At 43.3% G+C, this 16,444-nt stretch overlaps 1 protein-coding gene across 7 annotated transcripts in view; it reads left to right on the top strand.

The window, feature by feature from the left end:
• CTIF (cap binding complex dependent translation initiation factor) overlaps positions 1-16,444 on the top strand; it is a 479,887-nt gene that overhangs the window by 329,353 nt on the left and 134,090 nt on the right. For 5 of the 7 annotated variants that reach the window (XM_078153267.1, XM_078153266.1, XM_078153265.1 and 2 more), the window contains 2 exons: positions 11,337-11,811; positions 15,675-15,974. In XM_078153267.1, coding sequence (XP_078009393.1) covers positions 11,337-11,811; positions 15,675-15,974 — 775 coding nt within the window. The remainder of the gene's footprint in view (positions 1-11,336; positions 11,812-15,674; positions 15,975-16,444) is intronic. The other 2 variants (XM_078153268.1, XM_020985811.2) reach the window with 1 other exon arrangement.

Here is a 16,444-nt window from a genome sequence, read left to right as displayed (position 1 = left end):
AGAAAATTGTTATCAATGAAATCCAGTGCCAAGGAATACAGGTTTGATGAGCAGCTGGATTTGGCAGGCAGACTCGGGCAACTGATTAGTTGCCGACCACTGAAAAAAATATTTGTGAGTTGCCTTGTGCTCAGCACCTCCAACCCAAGAGCTCCAGTGTGATCTATTGGTCTGTAGTGAGTGTGAGCTGGACTGGGGAGTTGAGGAGGGGGAGAAGAAGGGGAATAACCGATCCTTCAGCCCTGAAACCAGTAGTTAAGGCACTGACCATTACCTCTCTCAAACAAGAATCTGTGGCAGCCTAGTAAAAACTATTATTAAAGCTATCACCCTTGTAGACACATGTATCACCACTGTTCTTTACCTTAAAAGCTGATACTACTAAAAGTGGGCAGTAGTGGGGCTGGAAGGCTCAGCAAATGACCCACTCGCCTTTTCATACTGTAGGGATATACCCATTGGTTCAATTCAGTAAGCATTTATCAAGTGCCTGCAGTGTGCCAGGCACTGTGCTAAGCATCAGTTTGCCATTGGCATTTCGTGGCTCCATTGACAGGTGCCACTGGCTGTGAAAGTTTGGGGAATAATAGAGCATGTTGGAAAAAACACTGTTCTCAGGAGCAGAAGTTCTGGTTTCAAAGCACCCCTCTACACACAATTAATAGCTTCGTGACCAAGGGCAAATCATAGAACCTCTGGCATCTGTAAAAATGAAGGCAGTACTATCTTCCTCACTTAGGGCAGGCCAGATATGCATGAGACCCTAGGAGGTAGAAGGGACCTACTTTAGTGATCATCTAATCCAATCGTATAATTTTGTAAATGTAACAATTATTGTTTGCTCTGAACTGTAAGCACTGAGCTGGAAGTTGAAAGGAATAGAAGTCTTGGATAAGATCCAGTTTCTTTCCTTATGAAGTTTATAGTTTAGTATGAGGATGATGCAAACATAGATAATTATGATGTGTAGTATTGCATAAATGTGTTGGAGTTTTACAAAATAAAGTGTTATGTAAGGTCAGAGGAAGAAGGCCCTTACCAGCTAGGACATTCAGGGAATCTCTCCCCAGCCCCTGGCTTTCAAGAATAGGAATTAGGGAAAGAGACTAGAGGAAGGGGAAGAATGAGCATTTATTAGATGTCTACCATGTGACAGGCAATGTGCTAAGCACTTTACAAATATTATTTCATTTGATCCTTACATTAACCCTGGGAGATACATGCTATTATTACCTCTGTTTTACAGTTGAAGAAACTGAGGCAGATAAAGGTGAAGTGACTTACCCAACACAACTAGTAAATGTCTGAGACCAGATCTGAATATGGGTCTTTCTGGCTGTAGGCCCAGAATTCTATCCGCTGTGCCATCTAGCTGCTTCAGTAAGGGGTGGGGGATATTCCAGGCATAGGAAACAGTTTTCAAAAAGATTTGGAAGCGAGGCAGCTAGGTGGTGCAGTGGATAGAGCACTGGCCCTGAAGTTGGGAGGATCTGAGTTCAAATCCAGCCTCAGATCAAACACTTGACACTTACTAGCTGTGTGACCCTGGGGCAAGTCACTCAACCCCAATTGCCTTAAAAAAAAAAAAAAGATCTGGAAGCATAAGACCACAATTCATGTTTTAGGGACAAAGCATTGTCTCTTTTTGGTTCAGTTGAGGGAAGTAATATGAAATAATGTTGGAAAAATTGATGGGCACTGAGGTTGTGGAGGGCCCTGAATGCCATTCAGAGGAGTTTGAACTTAACTTAGTAAGCAGTAGGGATCCAGTGAAGATTTCTGAGCAGATGGACAAGTAGCACATCCTGAAATGGATGGAGCATTAGGCTGGAGTCAGGGAGCTTGCTGTTGTTCACTTGTTTCAGGCATGTCTGACTCTCCGTGACCCCACTCAGCAGAGAGAGTAGAGCAATTTGCCATTTCCTTCTCCAGCTCGTTTTACAGTTGAGGAAACTGAGGCCAACCGGGTGAAGTGGTTACACAGCTAAGTAAGTGTCTGAGGCCAGATTTGAACTCAAGAAGATGGTCTTCCTTTCTCCAGGCCTGACACTCTGTCCACTGCATCACCTACCTGCCCCAAAGTCAAGAAGACCCAAATTCAAATTAAGCCTCAGTTCACTAAATTGTATGATCTTGGGAAAGTGACTTAACTTTTCTCTGTTTCACTTTTCTCATCTGTAAAATGGGAATAATAGTCTCTATCTCCCTGGGTAGTTATGAGGATAAGATGAGATAATATTTGTAAAGTGCTATATAAATCCTAGGTATTTGTATGAGAAAGTTTATTCTGGCAGTAGCACAAAGAGGAAAGACATAAAAGTGGAAAGACATTAAAAAAGACTATTGCCAAACAGTGGTGATAGTGGTCATAGAGAAAAAGTAAACAAGTTCTAGAGATGTAGCAGAGATTCACTCAACAGGAACTGGTAACAGATTGCATATCAAAGTCCAGGGAGAAGGATGAATCAGAGATAAACACTAAGGTTACCAGCATGGGAGACTGGATGAATGATGCTACCACAGACAAACAGAGTGATGTCAGAAAGAGAAGCCAGTTTAAGGGGAAAGATAATGAGCCTGGTTCAGGGCATGTTGACCTTGAAGTGCCAACAGAACATCCAGATAAGTGCACATCATCAGAGGTGCAGGTCTGGAAAGAGAGGTCAGCGTTGGAGATACTGAATTGGGACTTATCAGCGTGGTAGTGGTAGATGAAACCAAGGGATGAAATGAGATTTCCAAGAGAAAGTGCAACTATGGATCATTACTAGCAAAGACTCACTTTAAGTAGTTGGGGAAAGACTGAGAGACTAGCCATTGAGGAAACCAAGAAAGGGAGGTTGGACAGATAGAAGGAGAACTGGAAGAGTGTGTTGTCTCTGAGGCAGAGGGATGAGAGAGGATCCAATAGGAGGGTGTAGTCGCAGGTGTCATAAGTTTTAGACGTGTCAAGGAGGATAAGGACTGAAAAAAGACTAATGGTCAGGTGGTCATTCAGTTTCAGTCAAATGGTGAGGGCCAAGGTGCAAGGGCTTGAGGAGAGTGCGTAGTGAGGAAGTAGAGGCATCAAGAATAAATCTGATCAAGAAAGGTAGCAATGGAGGGGGAAGATTGAGAGAAAATCCAATGGTATAGAGCTGGTATGGTTAAGTCAAGGAAAGACGTGGAGATAGGGGATCAGAGATCAGGCCTAAGGACGCTTGAACATAGGATAATACACTGAGAGCTGGGAAGGACCTTAGAGGCCATCTAATTCAACCCTGTCATTTTACAGATGAGGCAACTGAGGCCCAGGGGCATTAAATGACTTGCCCAAAGTTACACAGGTGATAAGAGTACATGTTTGTAGACAGAATGGAAGCATCCATTGATAAGGGAGGAATTAAAGATAATGAGAGAAACGGGATTACTATTCTGATCAAGATCCTTGAGGATGTGGGAGAGAACAGGTGAGGTGGTTAGTTTGTGACCAGCCAATGAAGTTTCAAAGTTCCACATTGTAGAGGTAGTGCAACTTTTGAAAGGGCTAAGGTTTGACCACGTCAGCATGTGGATTAAGTAACGTAGAGAAAGTCATTGTTAGAGTTAATGATGTTGAAGAATCGTGGTCAGTTTACCAGAAAGTTAGCAACATAAATATTGACATCTCTGATGACGAAGACGAGAAATATGGTAAAGGAGAAGAATGAACTAGGTGCTGAAATAATTTAAAATATTGGAAGAATGGTTGATGAATGACAACAGGAATGGGGAGAAAGTGGCACAAATTGACCATTTGTGGTCCATTTGTTGTTTTTCAGTTGTTTCAGTTGTGTCTGCCTCTTTGTGACCCCATTTGGGGTTATCTTGCAAAGATCCTAGAGTGGTTTGCCATTTCCTTCTCCAGTTCATTTTACAGTTGAGGAAACTGAGGCAAACAGGGTTGAGTGACTTCCTTAGGATCAAACAGCTAGTAAGGGTCTTGGGTCAAATTTGAACTCAGGTCTTCCTGACTCCAGGCTCAACATTCTGTCTACTTCACCACCCAGCTGCCCTTTGTGGTCCATATGAATCTCAAAAAAGGAAAGGTCATTGATGAATAGTAGTAGAAGAATGGTCCTGAAGCAGCAGTGGGAGGCAAGAAGTATCTCTCCCCTGTCTCCCTAACATTGTGAATTGGATAGAATAGGAGGAGTGTCCACCAGTATAGAGAACCTGTAAGGGAGAACAAGGCCCCCATTAAAGTGAGGAGATAGAGGAAATGAGATGGAAAAGAGGGAAGATTTAAGACAGTTTTTGGTGATAGAACACGTGTTCCAGAGGACATGGTGGAATGGACTAAGGAATTGGTGAGTCAGGCTAAAGTAGAAATGAGGAGGAGGAGGAGATGATTAGAAGGAGGAGAGCTCAGGAGGGGTGAGGATGGAGATACTTAATTCTTGCACTTAAAGCAACAAAAGTACATGCCCAGGATTGGGGAGCTGGTTCAATAGAAAGCAGATTAGTGTGCCATACTCCTTTAGTGGAAGACTAACAAAATTAATTCCTTTACAAGATGTGCTTTTCTTCTTGATTGAGGAAATTGGGCTGGACTCTAAACAGGGGTGTTGGGAAGGTTTTTTATTTTGTTTGGTTTTGGTCTTGGCTTTTTTTTTACAAGGTGTGTTTCTGACAGTTTATTCAACAAGAAAAAACTTGGGGGCAGCTAGGTGGTGCAGTGGATAGAGCTCTGGCCTTGGAGTCAGGAGGACCTGAGTTCAAATCTGACCTCAGATGCTTGATACTTACTAGCTGTGTGACCCTGGACAAGTCACTTAACCCCAATGGCCTCACCCTCCCCCCCCAAAAAAAAAACAAGAAAAAACTTGTTGGATACACACAGTAGGTATTTAACAAACACTGTCTCTGGGGCTGAGAACCAGCATCACTATTTTGGTCACACTTGAACCAAAGGAGAAGAAGACAATCCAAAAAGCACCTGGAAATGACAGAAGGATTTGAGGACTGCTCAGTACCTGGAATTCCAAAGGTTCCATCTTACTCATCATCATTTTCCCACTTTTTTTTAGCCACTGGGCCTCTTGCCTTCTCCAGCTCCTTGGTCTTTTCTTGTTGAAGTTAGTTAGGATACGCCTTGTTTCTTGCTTGAGAGATCTGGTCTGAGGAACCTGATACTGAAAGAGGTTAAGTGATTTGCTCAGGGTCACCTGGGTAATAAGTAGCAAAACTAGAATTCAAATCCAGTTCTTCTTGCTCCAAAAGAGTATTGATTCTTTCCCTACAGCATTTTAACTATCCTTCTAACACTAAGACTTTTAGTTCCCTGTTCTATTAAAAGAAATACATTTATGGCCAGTGAATTTGGAGAACTTGTTTCCAAAATCCAAATGGCCTTTTTTCAGTTCTCATCCTCCTTGACGTCTCTGCAGCCTATGAAATTGCTGATCACTCTCTCCTCCTTGATATCTCCTTCTCTAGGTTTTCAGGACACCATTCTCTGCTCCTACCTATCTGACTGCTCTTTCTCTGTCTTCTTTGCTAGGTCCTCATCCAGATCACACCGTAGGTGTCCCTCTGGGGTCTGTCCTGGGCCTTCTTCTCTTGTCCTTCTATACTACTTCACTTGATGACCTTATCAACTCCCATGGGTTTAATTACCATCTGTAGGCTGATGATTCTCATATTTACCTGCACTAACCTCTCTGCTGATCGCCAGTCTTGTATCTCCAACTACCTTTCAGGCACTGAACTTGGATGTCCAGCAGATATCTTAAACTAAATGTGTCCAAAACAGAATTCATTATCTTTCCCCTGAACCCTCCCCATTTCTACCTTCCCTATTACTGTAGAGGGCAACACCATTTTCCTAGTCCCTCAGGGAATCTGGGAATCATCCTGGATTCTTCACTATCTATCAACACCCCCCACCCCACCCATGACCCAAAATGTGCCAAGACCTGTAGATTTTGTATTTGCAACATCTCTTAAGTACACTCCCTTCTCTCCTCTGACACTGCATTCTAGTGCAAGCCCTCATCACCTCATGCCTGGGTAATTGCCATAGCCTACTGATAGGTCTGGCTCCATCAAGTCTCTCCCCACTTCAATCCATCCACCATTCAGCTGCCGAAATAATTTTCCTAAAGTGCAGAGCTGATCATGTTATTCCCCTACTCAGTAAATTCCTATGGCTCCCTATTACCTTCAGGAGCAAATGCAAAATGCTCTGTTTGGCATTGAAAGCCCTTTATAACCTAGTCCCCTCCTATCTGTCCAGTCTCCTTTTATAACGTACTCCCCAAAGCATATTCTTCAATTTAGTAATACTGGCCTCCTTCCTGGCTGTTCTGTGAACAAGATACTCCATCTCTAGGCCTCAAGCATTTTCTCTGTCTCCTACGCCAGGAATGCTCTCCCTCATTAACACCATCTACCAATTTCCCTGACTTCCTTTAAGTCCTAAATAAAATCCCACCTCCTGCAGGAAGCCTTCCTCAATGCATCTTAATATCAGTGCCTTTGCTCTGTTAACTATTTCCCATTTATCCTGTGTATAGCTTATTTGTACATATTTGTTTGCATGTTGTCTCTCTATTAGATTGTGAGCTCCTTGAGGACAGGGACTGTCTTTTGCCCCTTTTTGTATTTCCATTGCTTATCTTAGTACCTGGCACATAGTAGGCACTTTATAAATGCTATTCCCTTCCCCCTCCCCTAGTATTGGGCTCCCAGCAAGAATTCCTGTTACTTAGGCGAAGGATGTCAGTCCTAGACATAGTCACCCAGAAAGTACAAGCCTAAGACCCCTTCTATGTGTAAAATTTTATGATTCTCTTCTGGGTAAAAACAAAAATCCCGTTGCTTTTATCTGTTTCAATAGAGAATCAGTTGGTCAATAAGTATTTATTAAGCATTTACCATATATGTGTTAGGCACTGTGCTAAGCAGTGGGGATACATAAAAAGGCAAAGTTACCAATGATCTCTTAAATTGCCAAATATCACCCTCTTCTCCTTGGTACTCTTCTCTCTCCAGGTTTTCTCTACTGGTTCTTCTCCCTGTGTGACTTCTCCTCTTCAGGGTCCTTTACTGGATCTTTATCCAGGCCATACCCAGTAACCCTGGGTATCCTCCAAGACTCTGTCCTGGGCCCTCATCTTTTCTCCCTAGATGCTATTTGGCTTGGTGATCTCATCAATGGATTCAATTCTTATCTCTGTGCTAAAGATTCCCGGTCTACTTATCCAGCCCTTCCCTGTCTCCTAATTTCCAGTCTTACATCTCCAACTGCTTGTTGGACATGACAAACTGAATGTCCCATAGACATCTTAAGCTCAGTATGTTCAAAACTGAACTTGTTATATTTTCCCCCAACTCCCCCCTTCTTCCTAATCTTCCCTTTATCATTGAGTACCCCATCTTCCTAGTCATTCAGTCTCACACCTAGTTGTCATCTTCATCTTGTCACTCTCCCGCCCCCCCCGTATCTAATCAGCTGCCAAGATCTGTCATTTCTGCCTTTATAACATCTCTCATATACACCTCCCTTTTCTCCTCTGACACTGCCACCACCCTAGTCTAATCCATCCATCACTCAGCTGTCAGATTTATCTTCCTAAAGCACCGGTCTGAGCATGTCCTATTCAATCAGCTCCAGTAGCTTCCTATCACCTCCAGGATCCTCTGGTATTCCAAGCCCTTTCTAACCTGGCCTCCTCTTACCTTTCAGTCTTTTTACACCTTACTCACTGCCACAAGCTCCGCACTCTAGGGACACTGGTCTCCTTGCTTTCACTCAGATAAGGCACTCCATCTCCCAATTCTGTGTTTTCACTACTAGCTAGTGCCCTGGAATCCTCTTCTGCCTCATCTCTTTCTCTTGCCCTCCTTGACTTCATTCAAATCCCAGCTCAAATCTCATCTTTTACAGGAAGCCTTTCCCAATCCCCCTTTATTCCAGTGCCTTTCCTCTTTTGATTTTCTCCAATTTACTCAGTATGTATCTTGTTTGTACATAGCTGTTTGTTTGCCATCTCCCCATTAAGCTCAGGTACTGTTGTCTTTCTTTGTATCCCCAGTGCATAGCACAGTCCCTGAAATATAGTAGGAGCTTAATTAATGCTTGTTGACTAAAAACCATTCTTGCCCTTAAAAAGCATATATTCTAATGGGAGAGACAACATATAAATATGTATATACACGTTGTTGTCATTCAGTCGTGTCTGACTTCATGACCGCATTTGGGGTTTTCTTGGCCGTGATACTGGAGTGGCTCGCTGTTTCCTTTTCCAGCTCATTTTACAGATGAGGAAACAGGCAGACAGGGTTAAATGACTTGCAGAGGATTATACAACTAGTAAGTGTCTGAGGCTGGATTTGAACTTGGGAAAAGGAGTCTTCCTGACACCAGGTCAGGCACTTCCTCTACTGTGCCACCTAGCTGCCCTTCTATATACATACATACAAAGTATATAGGAAAGAGTAGATAAAAGACAACCTGAGAAAGGAAGGTTCTAGCAGCTGGGGAGTAGGAAAGATTTTCTATAGAAGGTAGAATTTGAGCTAAGTCTTGAAGGAATCCAGGGAAACCAAGAGATAAGGGTCATGAGGTAGAACATTCCAAGCATGTGGTATGTCCAGTGTAAAAGGACGGAGATGAGAGATGGAGTGTCATATTTGAGAAATAATATATATTTTATATATATATATATATATACACACATATATATACATATACATATATATATATATGTATATATATAGCTGGAAGGGAACTTTGAGATAATTTATTCTAACTCTCATTTTGCATATGAGGTTTGAAAAGTCACACAGATTCCTTGAGGGGCCACTCTTTAGGAGATGAGCAGTTCAATTGATTTAATACTTCTTGGTCAATACTTATCTGTCTTTAAACCTTCACCACAATCCTAGTACTTGAGAAATGTCCAAACCATTTCTGCAGAAAAAGATAGGCAGCTTTGGGAGTCAACAGGACCTCTGGCCCAGACTGCATTTTTTTGAAAAAATGATCTTTTGCCTACCAGCCATTATAAACAGCCTCCTACTCCTGGGTGGGAATGTTGAGAGTGGAATCCCTTCAGGACAGCCCTCCATAGCTCTTGAAGGCAAAACCAGAGCAAAGCCTAGCTGAGGCCAGATGAGGAGGAGTGGGAGATTCAGGAAGCACTCATCAGCCGTCCTCATGGGCACTGTGCTGATAGTTGCCCTAGGCACTACAAAAATTCTAAACAAAGATGACCAAAATGGCAGGGAATCAAGAATTATTTGCCAAGGAAATTTTCCTCTTTCCAATCCAGGCTTCAAAATAACTCACTGAGAAACAGCGAAGAGTAGAGAAGGGGGAAATAGCTGATCAGTAATAAACACAAATGAAAGAAATGAAAGGAAATCAACAAAACTTTATCTTCCCTGTTCTGTTCATTATGCTTCCAATGCAGCCTAAGATTTCATTAGCTTTTTTTGGTGACCATATTATACCACTTAAACCCCCCATTTTATTTCATGTGAACTACTATCTCGTTATATCACCACCATCCTATAATTTCACACTTGATTTTTTGAAACCAAGTGTAGGACTTTTGTTTTATCCCTATTAATTTTCACATCTTTATAATATGCCTGTTGAGATCTTTTTGGATTCTGATTCTGCCAGACAATGTGTTAAACTCTTCTAGCTATGTGTTATCTTCAGCTTTGATAAGCATGCCATCTGTGCCTCCATCCAAGTCATTGATAAAAATGTTGAGCAGAGTAGTGCAAAGGACAGAGTCTTGGTGGACTCCAATGTAACACACACACACCTTCCTTTAGTTTGGTATCAATTGATACACTAAACATTGTACTTCATGTCAGACCATTCAACCATTTCTGAGTCTACCTAACTCTACAACCATCCAGCCCATACCTTAACAACTTGTCCACAAGAATATCATGAGAAACTCTGTCAAAAGCCTGACTGAAATGCAAGTAAACTATATCTTTGACTTTCCCTTGAAATGTCAGTTTAGTAACCCTGTCAGAAAGAGAAATGAGGCTAGTCTGTCGTGACCTGCTCTCAGTGAACCCAAACTAATTCTTCACTTCCCTTTTGCTCACAGATCATTTAATAATGATTTGGGGCATTTGATAATCCCTCAAAAATTGGAGTCAAATTCTTATATCTGATTGGTCTGTAGTTTAAAAAATCCAATTTATGCTTTTTGAAAATTAGGACATTTGTCTACTCTTAAACCTCCTTGTTTCTTCCAAGATCACCATTTGCAGCTCAACCGTCTCATCCACCACTTCTTTCAGTACCTCTGAATTTAGTGACTACTGACTCATTGAGTACCAGCAGGAGCACTGGGACCACCTTGTCCTCACTTATTTTGGGAAAACTGATAGTGTGTTATGCTGCCCAGAGAATGAGGCCTTCACCTCAGCCTGGTTAAAGCCTTGCCTACTTTCTCAGCAAGGGAACCACAGCCACCCTTCCCCACCCCCATGGGCCAGTTTAGGGAGATAATAGAGGCACTGGGATTTTGACATCCTTCAATTAACGTGATCTTATTGGGCCACGTGCTGGTATGGCCAACTCTGCCCCTACACCAAGAAGTCTATGTCATATGTATGGGAGATAATGCCCGTGGAAAGACAAAGAGGGTTGTGATGGCCACATCTGAGAGATCCTGTGAAGCGAGCTAATCAGCAGGGCTTACCATGAAGATTGAGTCCCATTCTCCAGGCATTTATGGACACTTGCTATTTGCCCAGCATGTCTAGGTGTACTTTCGCCACTGATACAGAGTTCCAGGTATAGGGAAATGCAAGGGAGGGAGAAATTTTTTCATCAGGGAAAAGCTTCTCAGTCATACCATATAGGTAACCATGTCTTCTTTTCCCTGACTCCTGGCTCTGGGTTTAGGGTGAGAAATAATTCATTTGAGGCTAGTGCTTTCTTGACTAACCAACAGGCTAAAGGCTCTGATTACACATTGACAATTCTTTCTTTCTCTCTCTTCCCTCCCCCTCTCCATCCTGTTCCTCTTTCCCTCTCTCACTTCTCTGTCACTCTTTTCTTCTTCTTCTTTCTTTCCCTTTCTTCTCCTTCTCTTTCTACCTCTCCTTTCTTCATCTGGCCTCTCTTTCCCTCTCCTTTTCCTTCTCTTTTCTTTTTTCCCCTTTCCTGCTCTCTTCCCTCTTTCCCCTCCCTTTCTCTTTATATCTCCCTTTCCCCCTCCCATATTTACCCTCTGTTTTCTCTCCTCCTCTCTACTCATTTCGTTTCCCCTCTCTCCCTATATCTCTCTCTTCCTCTCTCCTCTCTTTTCTCCCCCTTTCCAATTCGGGTTTTGCAGGAGACAGCAAAGGCCCCCAGGTGGGAACAAGTCCCAGCAGCACAGTGACCACCAACCAGGCAGTGCCAAACACAACAGGGACCACCAGAAATCCTACCAGGGGGGCCAGGCACCTCACCCCTCAGGGAGGCCTAACCACCATGGCTATAGCCAGAACCGACGGTGGCACCACAACAACCCAAAACACCCGCCCGGCGACAAGGAGGCTGCTACCCACCGCAACAACACCAAAGAAACGGAGAGCCTGAAGATCGAAGATGCCCCTGTGTGCACAGTGCACATCCCCCTGGACATGCACCGGAACCCCGATGCTCAGCCTACAGATAGGTCACCACCCCAGCAGCCTGGAGGCCTGGAGGTGGAGGCCAAACGCAAAGACGGTATTATTAATGATCGAATTGGGGAGCGGCCCAAAATTAACCTGCTCCAGTCTTCCAAAGACAGGCTGAGGCGAAGACTAAAGGAAAAGGTACCGGTAATTGAATTTTAAATTATTCTGGGAGGACAGCAGAGAGGTAGGCACCTTCATTACATGGGTCATGGCATAGGCCAGCCCACAGGCTGCATGCTTCTGAGGGTAGTGGGAACCATGGCAGGGTGAAAGGCAAGGTAAGTAAAGGGCAGAGGGTTGTTAAAAAAGAGGATGGAATCACAATATTGCTCTAGACACACACCTCCAAGAATTCCATTCCACATGCCTTGGGTCACAGATTTTGAGACAAGTGGTCACATTGGGAGAGGCAGGCACCTTCATTTCATGGATCATGACATGGGCCAGAAACACACTATACCATGCCTGAGGGCTTCAGAGAGAGGGAAGTTGTGTTCTTTGATGTCATTCTCTTGTTTGAGGGAAGACTCTGGAGCCTGAGATAAGGGAGATTATGGTAGGTAAATAATGGTCCAGTCTTTGAGTGTCTCCCAAGAGCATCTGCAGAGGTCATTTTGGAAGGTGGGTATTCTTTCCTTCTTTAGATTGTTGTGAAATGGAAAATAAGTCTAGTAAATTCCCATAATTCCTGTAGCCTTCCCTTTCATTTTTAACTACTTTTGCCCTAGTGACGGTATCCAGTGTCTTTAGTCATTCTTACTGTCTGCGTCCATCTCAGATATGTACTTCAAGTGAAGTGCTGTATGTAAAGCACTTTCAGACTTAAAATGCTATGTGAGTTGTTGTTATTGTTATTATTATTATTTCGCAGAAGAAAAGTACTATCTCCTTTTTGATCTTGAACCTAGACCCTCCCATTTGTTCCTTGTTTCACAGGCTCTCACCTTTTGGGACACAGCACACTGGGGAAGTAGCCTTTAGAGGATTTATTCAAGAACAAAAGTGAAATATTGTCCTCTTCCTGCTCCAAAACATCCCTCAGTCAAATACAGTGGAGTTGAGGGTTTCTGAAGCTCCCAGCCTTATTAGCTGCTAGCTGAATTCCTCTCTTGATCTTCTCACAACGTGGCACTCTGGGCATGCATGGGCACAAGATACTTCCTCCCTTGCATTTCCTTCAGGAGGCTCATTCCCAGCTAGCTGGCTGTTGCCACCTGCTTTTGTTCATATGTTGCCCAGAGAAGAATTTCCACTCTTTAGCATTGAATTCCACATGTTGTCCTGTTTATACACATTCATGTGGGTCTTGTGTGTTGAAGGTCTTGGGACTCTCCAATACGGTCTCCCTCTCCTCCTCATGGCTGCTTGGCACCAGGATGGGGTACTAGGATCCAAGCTAGTTGGAGTGTGAAAGTGAAATAGAAGACAGAGTGAGGTCCAGAAATGTAGGCTTTGAATGAGACAGATTATTAATTGAAATGGAAGCACCTGATCATAAACAGCCTTACTTGCTCCTGGCAAACCCATGGTTCCCCCCAGGACTCCATGAAATCAAACTCCTTTCTCCTTACCATCTCTCATAGACCTGCCAGCTTCAAGGGATCTCTTGAAGCCAGTGACAATGAGGGTGTCAGTTTATCCCAGTAGAAAAAAAAATCATCTTCCCCCTGGAGAGGTTTTGAGTCCAGTTTCTAATTATGAAGAATTGAATAGATGCAATAGGATAAACAACTTGTGTTTAAAAGCTCTGTACCAAGTTTTAAAAAGCTTTCTGGGCACTGGATTCTAGAGGGTATTTTGTATGAACAAAAGCCTTCTCAGGTGTGTTTCTGTAAGGCTGAGGACTGCCATACTTTGTTATGAGAATCTGTCCTGCTTCATGGAATCATAGGGCCTCCAAGGGCCCCTGCTTCAGAGCCGAAACCTTCCCCCTCAATGTTGTATGTGATGGATCAGGCCAAGCATAGCTGAACCTAGGTTTCACCCTATATACCCAGTTTCCCAAAGTGAAGTAGAGGTAAAATGATTTGCCTTGGGTCATGTAGGTAGTAAATGTTAGGGGCAAGATTTGAACACAGGTCTTCCTGATTTCAAGTCAAGCTCTCCATCCATTGCAGCACACTTAATCTCAGAGAAGGAGCCTAAATAAAGTCTAGAGAGTTAGAGTTAGGAAGTGATTTGGCCAAGTCACAGAGCTAATTAGTAATAGAGTTGGGACTAGAACCCAGGTATCCTGACCCCCTCCCTTTCTTGCTGGGCTTTTTTATAAGGAAAGCCTAGACCATGAAAGCAAGCACCAGAGCCCCCCTCCCTATTCTAGCTGCCCTTGCCAGCTCAGTTTCCGCCTGATGGAGGCAAGGGAGAGTAAGTAACCTTGGAAGGAAATTATTTCCAGCCCTACATTTAGACTTGATCCCTTCCTTCTCCACCCCAGCCAAGACTTCTCTAGTAATCCTGAAATATTACTGAGTAACATATTTAGTTTGGGAAATTGGAGAGGGCAAAGCTGTATTTTTCATTCTTTGAAATTTTCACACTTGATAATCTGTCCCCAGTTCTTGCTAACCACCCTTTATAGCTGCTGTGTTCTTGTCTCTCTGTCCCCTATCTCCTGCCAGTCAGGATAACTCAATGTAATGACAATGATAATAATCATAATGATAATAATAAATAATAATAATAAATAATAATAATAATAATAATGACAACTCACAAATATATAATATGATGCTTTATATACCAGGATTGTGAGGTAGATGGTACAAGGGTTGTTATTATCACTTTATAGATATGGAAACTGAGGATCAGATAGGTCAGGGCCTCTTACCCATAACTGGTAAGTGGAAGACCAGGGACTTGAACCCACTTCTCCTGAGCCCAGATCCAGAGTTCTCCTACCACCCTTATGTTCCTTATCTGTAACAGTAGCTCATACTTGTGCACCACTTTCTTTATGGTTCATACTTTGTATGGCTTTTATGGCTCATCTGAGCCTCATAATTACTCAGAGATTCTTCCCATCTTCGAGATGAATAAAATGAGGCTCAGAGAGGGGGTGATTTGACCAGATTACTCAGCTAGTTAGTGGTGGAACCAGAATCAGAATGCAGGTCTTCTGACTCTTGGTCCCAAGCTCTAACCAAGTCATTCAGAACCTAATATTATTGTGTGGAGTTGAGAATAAAGAGTTTAGAACTAAATGCCATTTTAGACTTTTCTGCTTCTGCTACTTTAGCCCTAGCCACAATAAATACTCATGAGGGTCTCATTTTGTTTTTGTTTTTGTTTGTTTTATTTTTTTAAAATATACTTGCCAGACAAAGACCAGCAACCATGTTGGTAAAGGAAGAGCTATTTGGGGATTTCCTAGCGTTGACCACATTTAACTTCCTGCCCCCTTTGGGTCTCATGGATAATAGTAACTCCTCAGGGCAAAGAAGTTGCCAGTTACAGGACTCTAGCCCCAGAGCTGGACAGGATCTCACTGTAATCCAACCTCCTAATTTTACAGATGAGGAAACTGAGACCCAAGAAAGTGAAGTGACTTGCCCAAAGTAACACAGCTAGTAAGCGTTAGAGTTAGAACTTGAACCCAGGTTCCCTGACTCCAGAGATGTATATTGTTCCAAGATGAAGGGCAGAGAAGGATGCTTCATTGAGCTCCTGTGGAATAACAAAAGCCCACAAGAAAGATCAACCTAAGATATTGTAGCAGTAATGGAAGAAGGTAAGGCAAAGGGGAATCAATGAATTACATTAGCAGAGAGGTCAGAGGGCAAGATTACAAAAAATAAGGATGCCTAAGGATACTCAAAGTATGCAAGATGGGCACACTAGTACAGCTGATCTCATGGAAAAGGACAGGTGAGTGTGTGGTCCACTTTGTGGGGATCGCCGAAAGGAGTCCTCCCACTCCTCCCCACCTTAGCCCTTCCACTTCTGCCCCACTCTGTAGTGACTTTCTTTGTTGGTGTCCTTTCTCTCCCCCTACCTCCTGGGGGCTCCAGGAAGAAGTAACGGTGGTGCCACCCAATCCCCAGAGGAACAAAATGGACAAGCTGATAGAGATTCTGAACAGCATGAGGAACAACGGCAGTGACGCGGATGCCCAGCTCACCACCTTCATGGAGGAGGCCCAGAACTCCACCAACTCCGAGGAGATGCTGGGAGAGATTGTCCGAACCATTTACCAAAAGGCTGTGACAGACCGCAGTTTTGCCTTCACGGCTGCGAAACTCTGTGACAAAATGGCCCTCTTCATGGTGGAAGGGACCAAGTTCCGGAGCCTTCTTCTCAACGTGCTGCAGGTAATCGGATAGTCCCAGCTGCCATCCCTAGGACGTATCACTAGAAAGAAGGCCGCAGATTCTAACCATAGTTGAGCTTTTCCCAAGTTCCATTCTTGCCCAATTAATTATAGAAAATTAAAAAGCTCACAGGCAGGGTGAGAGCTAGGGGAGAGGGGCAGAGCTTTTATTTGTTTGTATGCGTGTCTCATGGTTACAAAGGACCAATATAATTTTATAGTCACTGTAAGTCTAACAAGCCAATCCTTCCTTCTATTTTAAAAAGAACGAGGTATTTCCATTTTAACTCAGGCTTAATGGTCTGACCTCCCTGGCTAAGTCTGAGTGAGAGGGTATGGGCTCACTGTGGCCTGCTTTGAGGTCTGTCTCTTCATCCCCTCCTCTCACTTCTATCTCATAAACCTTTGGGGTTGCTTTTCTTCATATGGCTTCAAGTAGAACCTATGTCATGGCATTTGGGAAGAGCTGGA

The sequence above is a fragment of the Phascolarctos cinereus genome, unplaced genomic scaffold (genome assembly GCF_003287225.1).
Source record: "Phascolarctos cinereus isolate Bilbo 61053 unplaced genomic scaffold, phaCin_HiC Scaffold_4;HRSCAF=312, whole genome shotgun sequence".
NCBI lineage: Eukaryota > Metazoa > Chordata > Mammalia > Diprotodontia > Phascolarctidae > Phascolarctos > Phascolarctos cinereus.
This window is presented reverse-complemented; position numbering and strand designations above follow the sequence as displayed.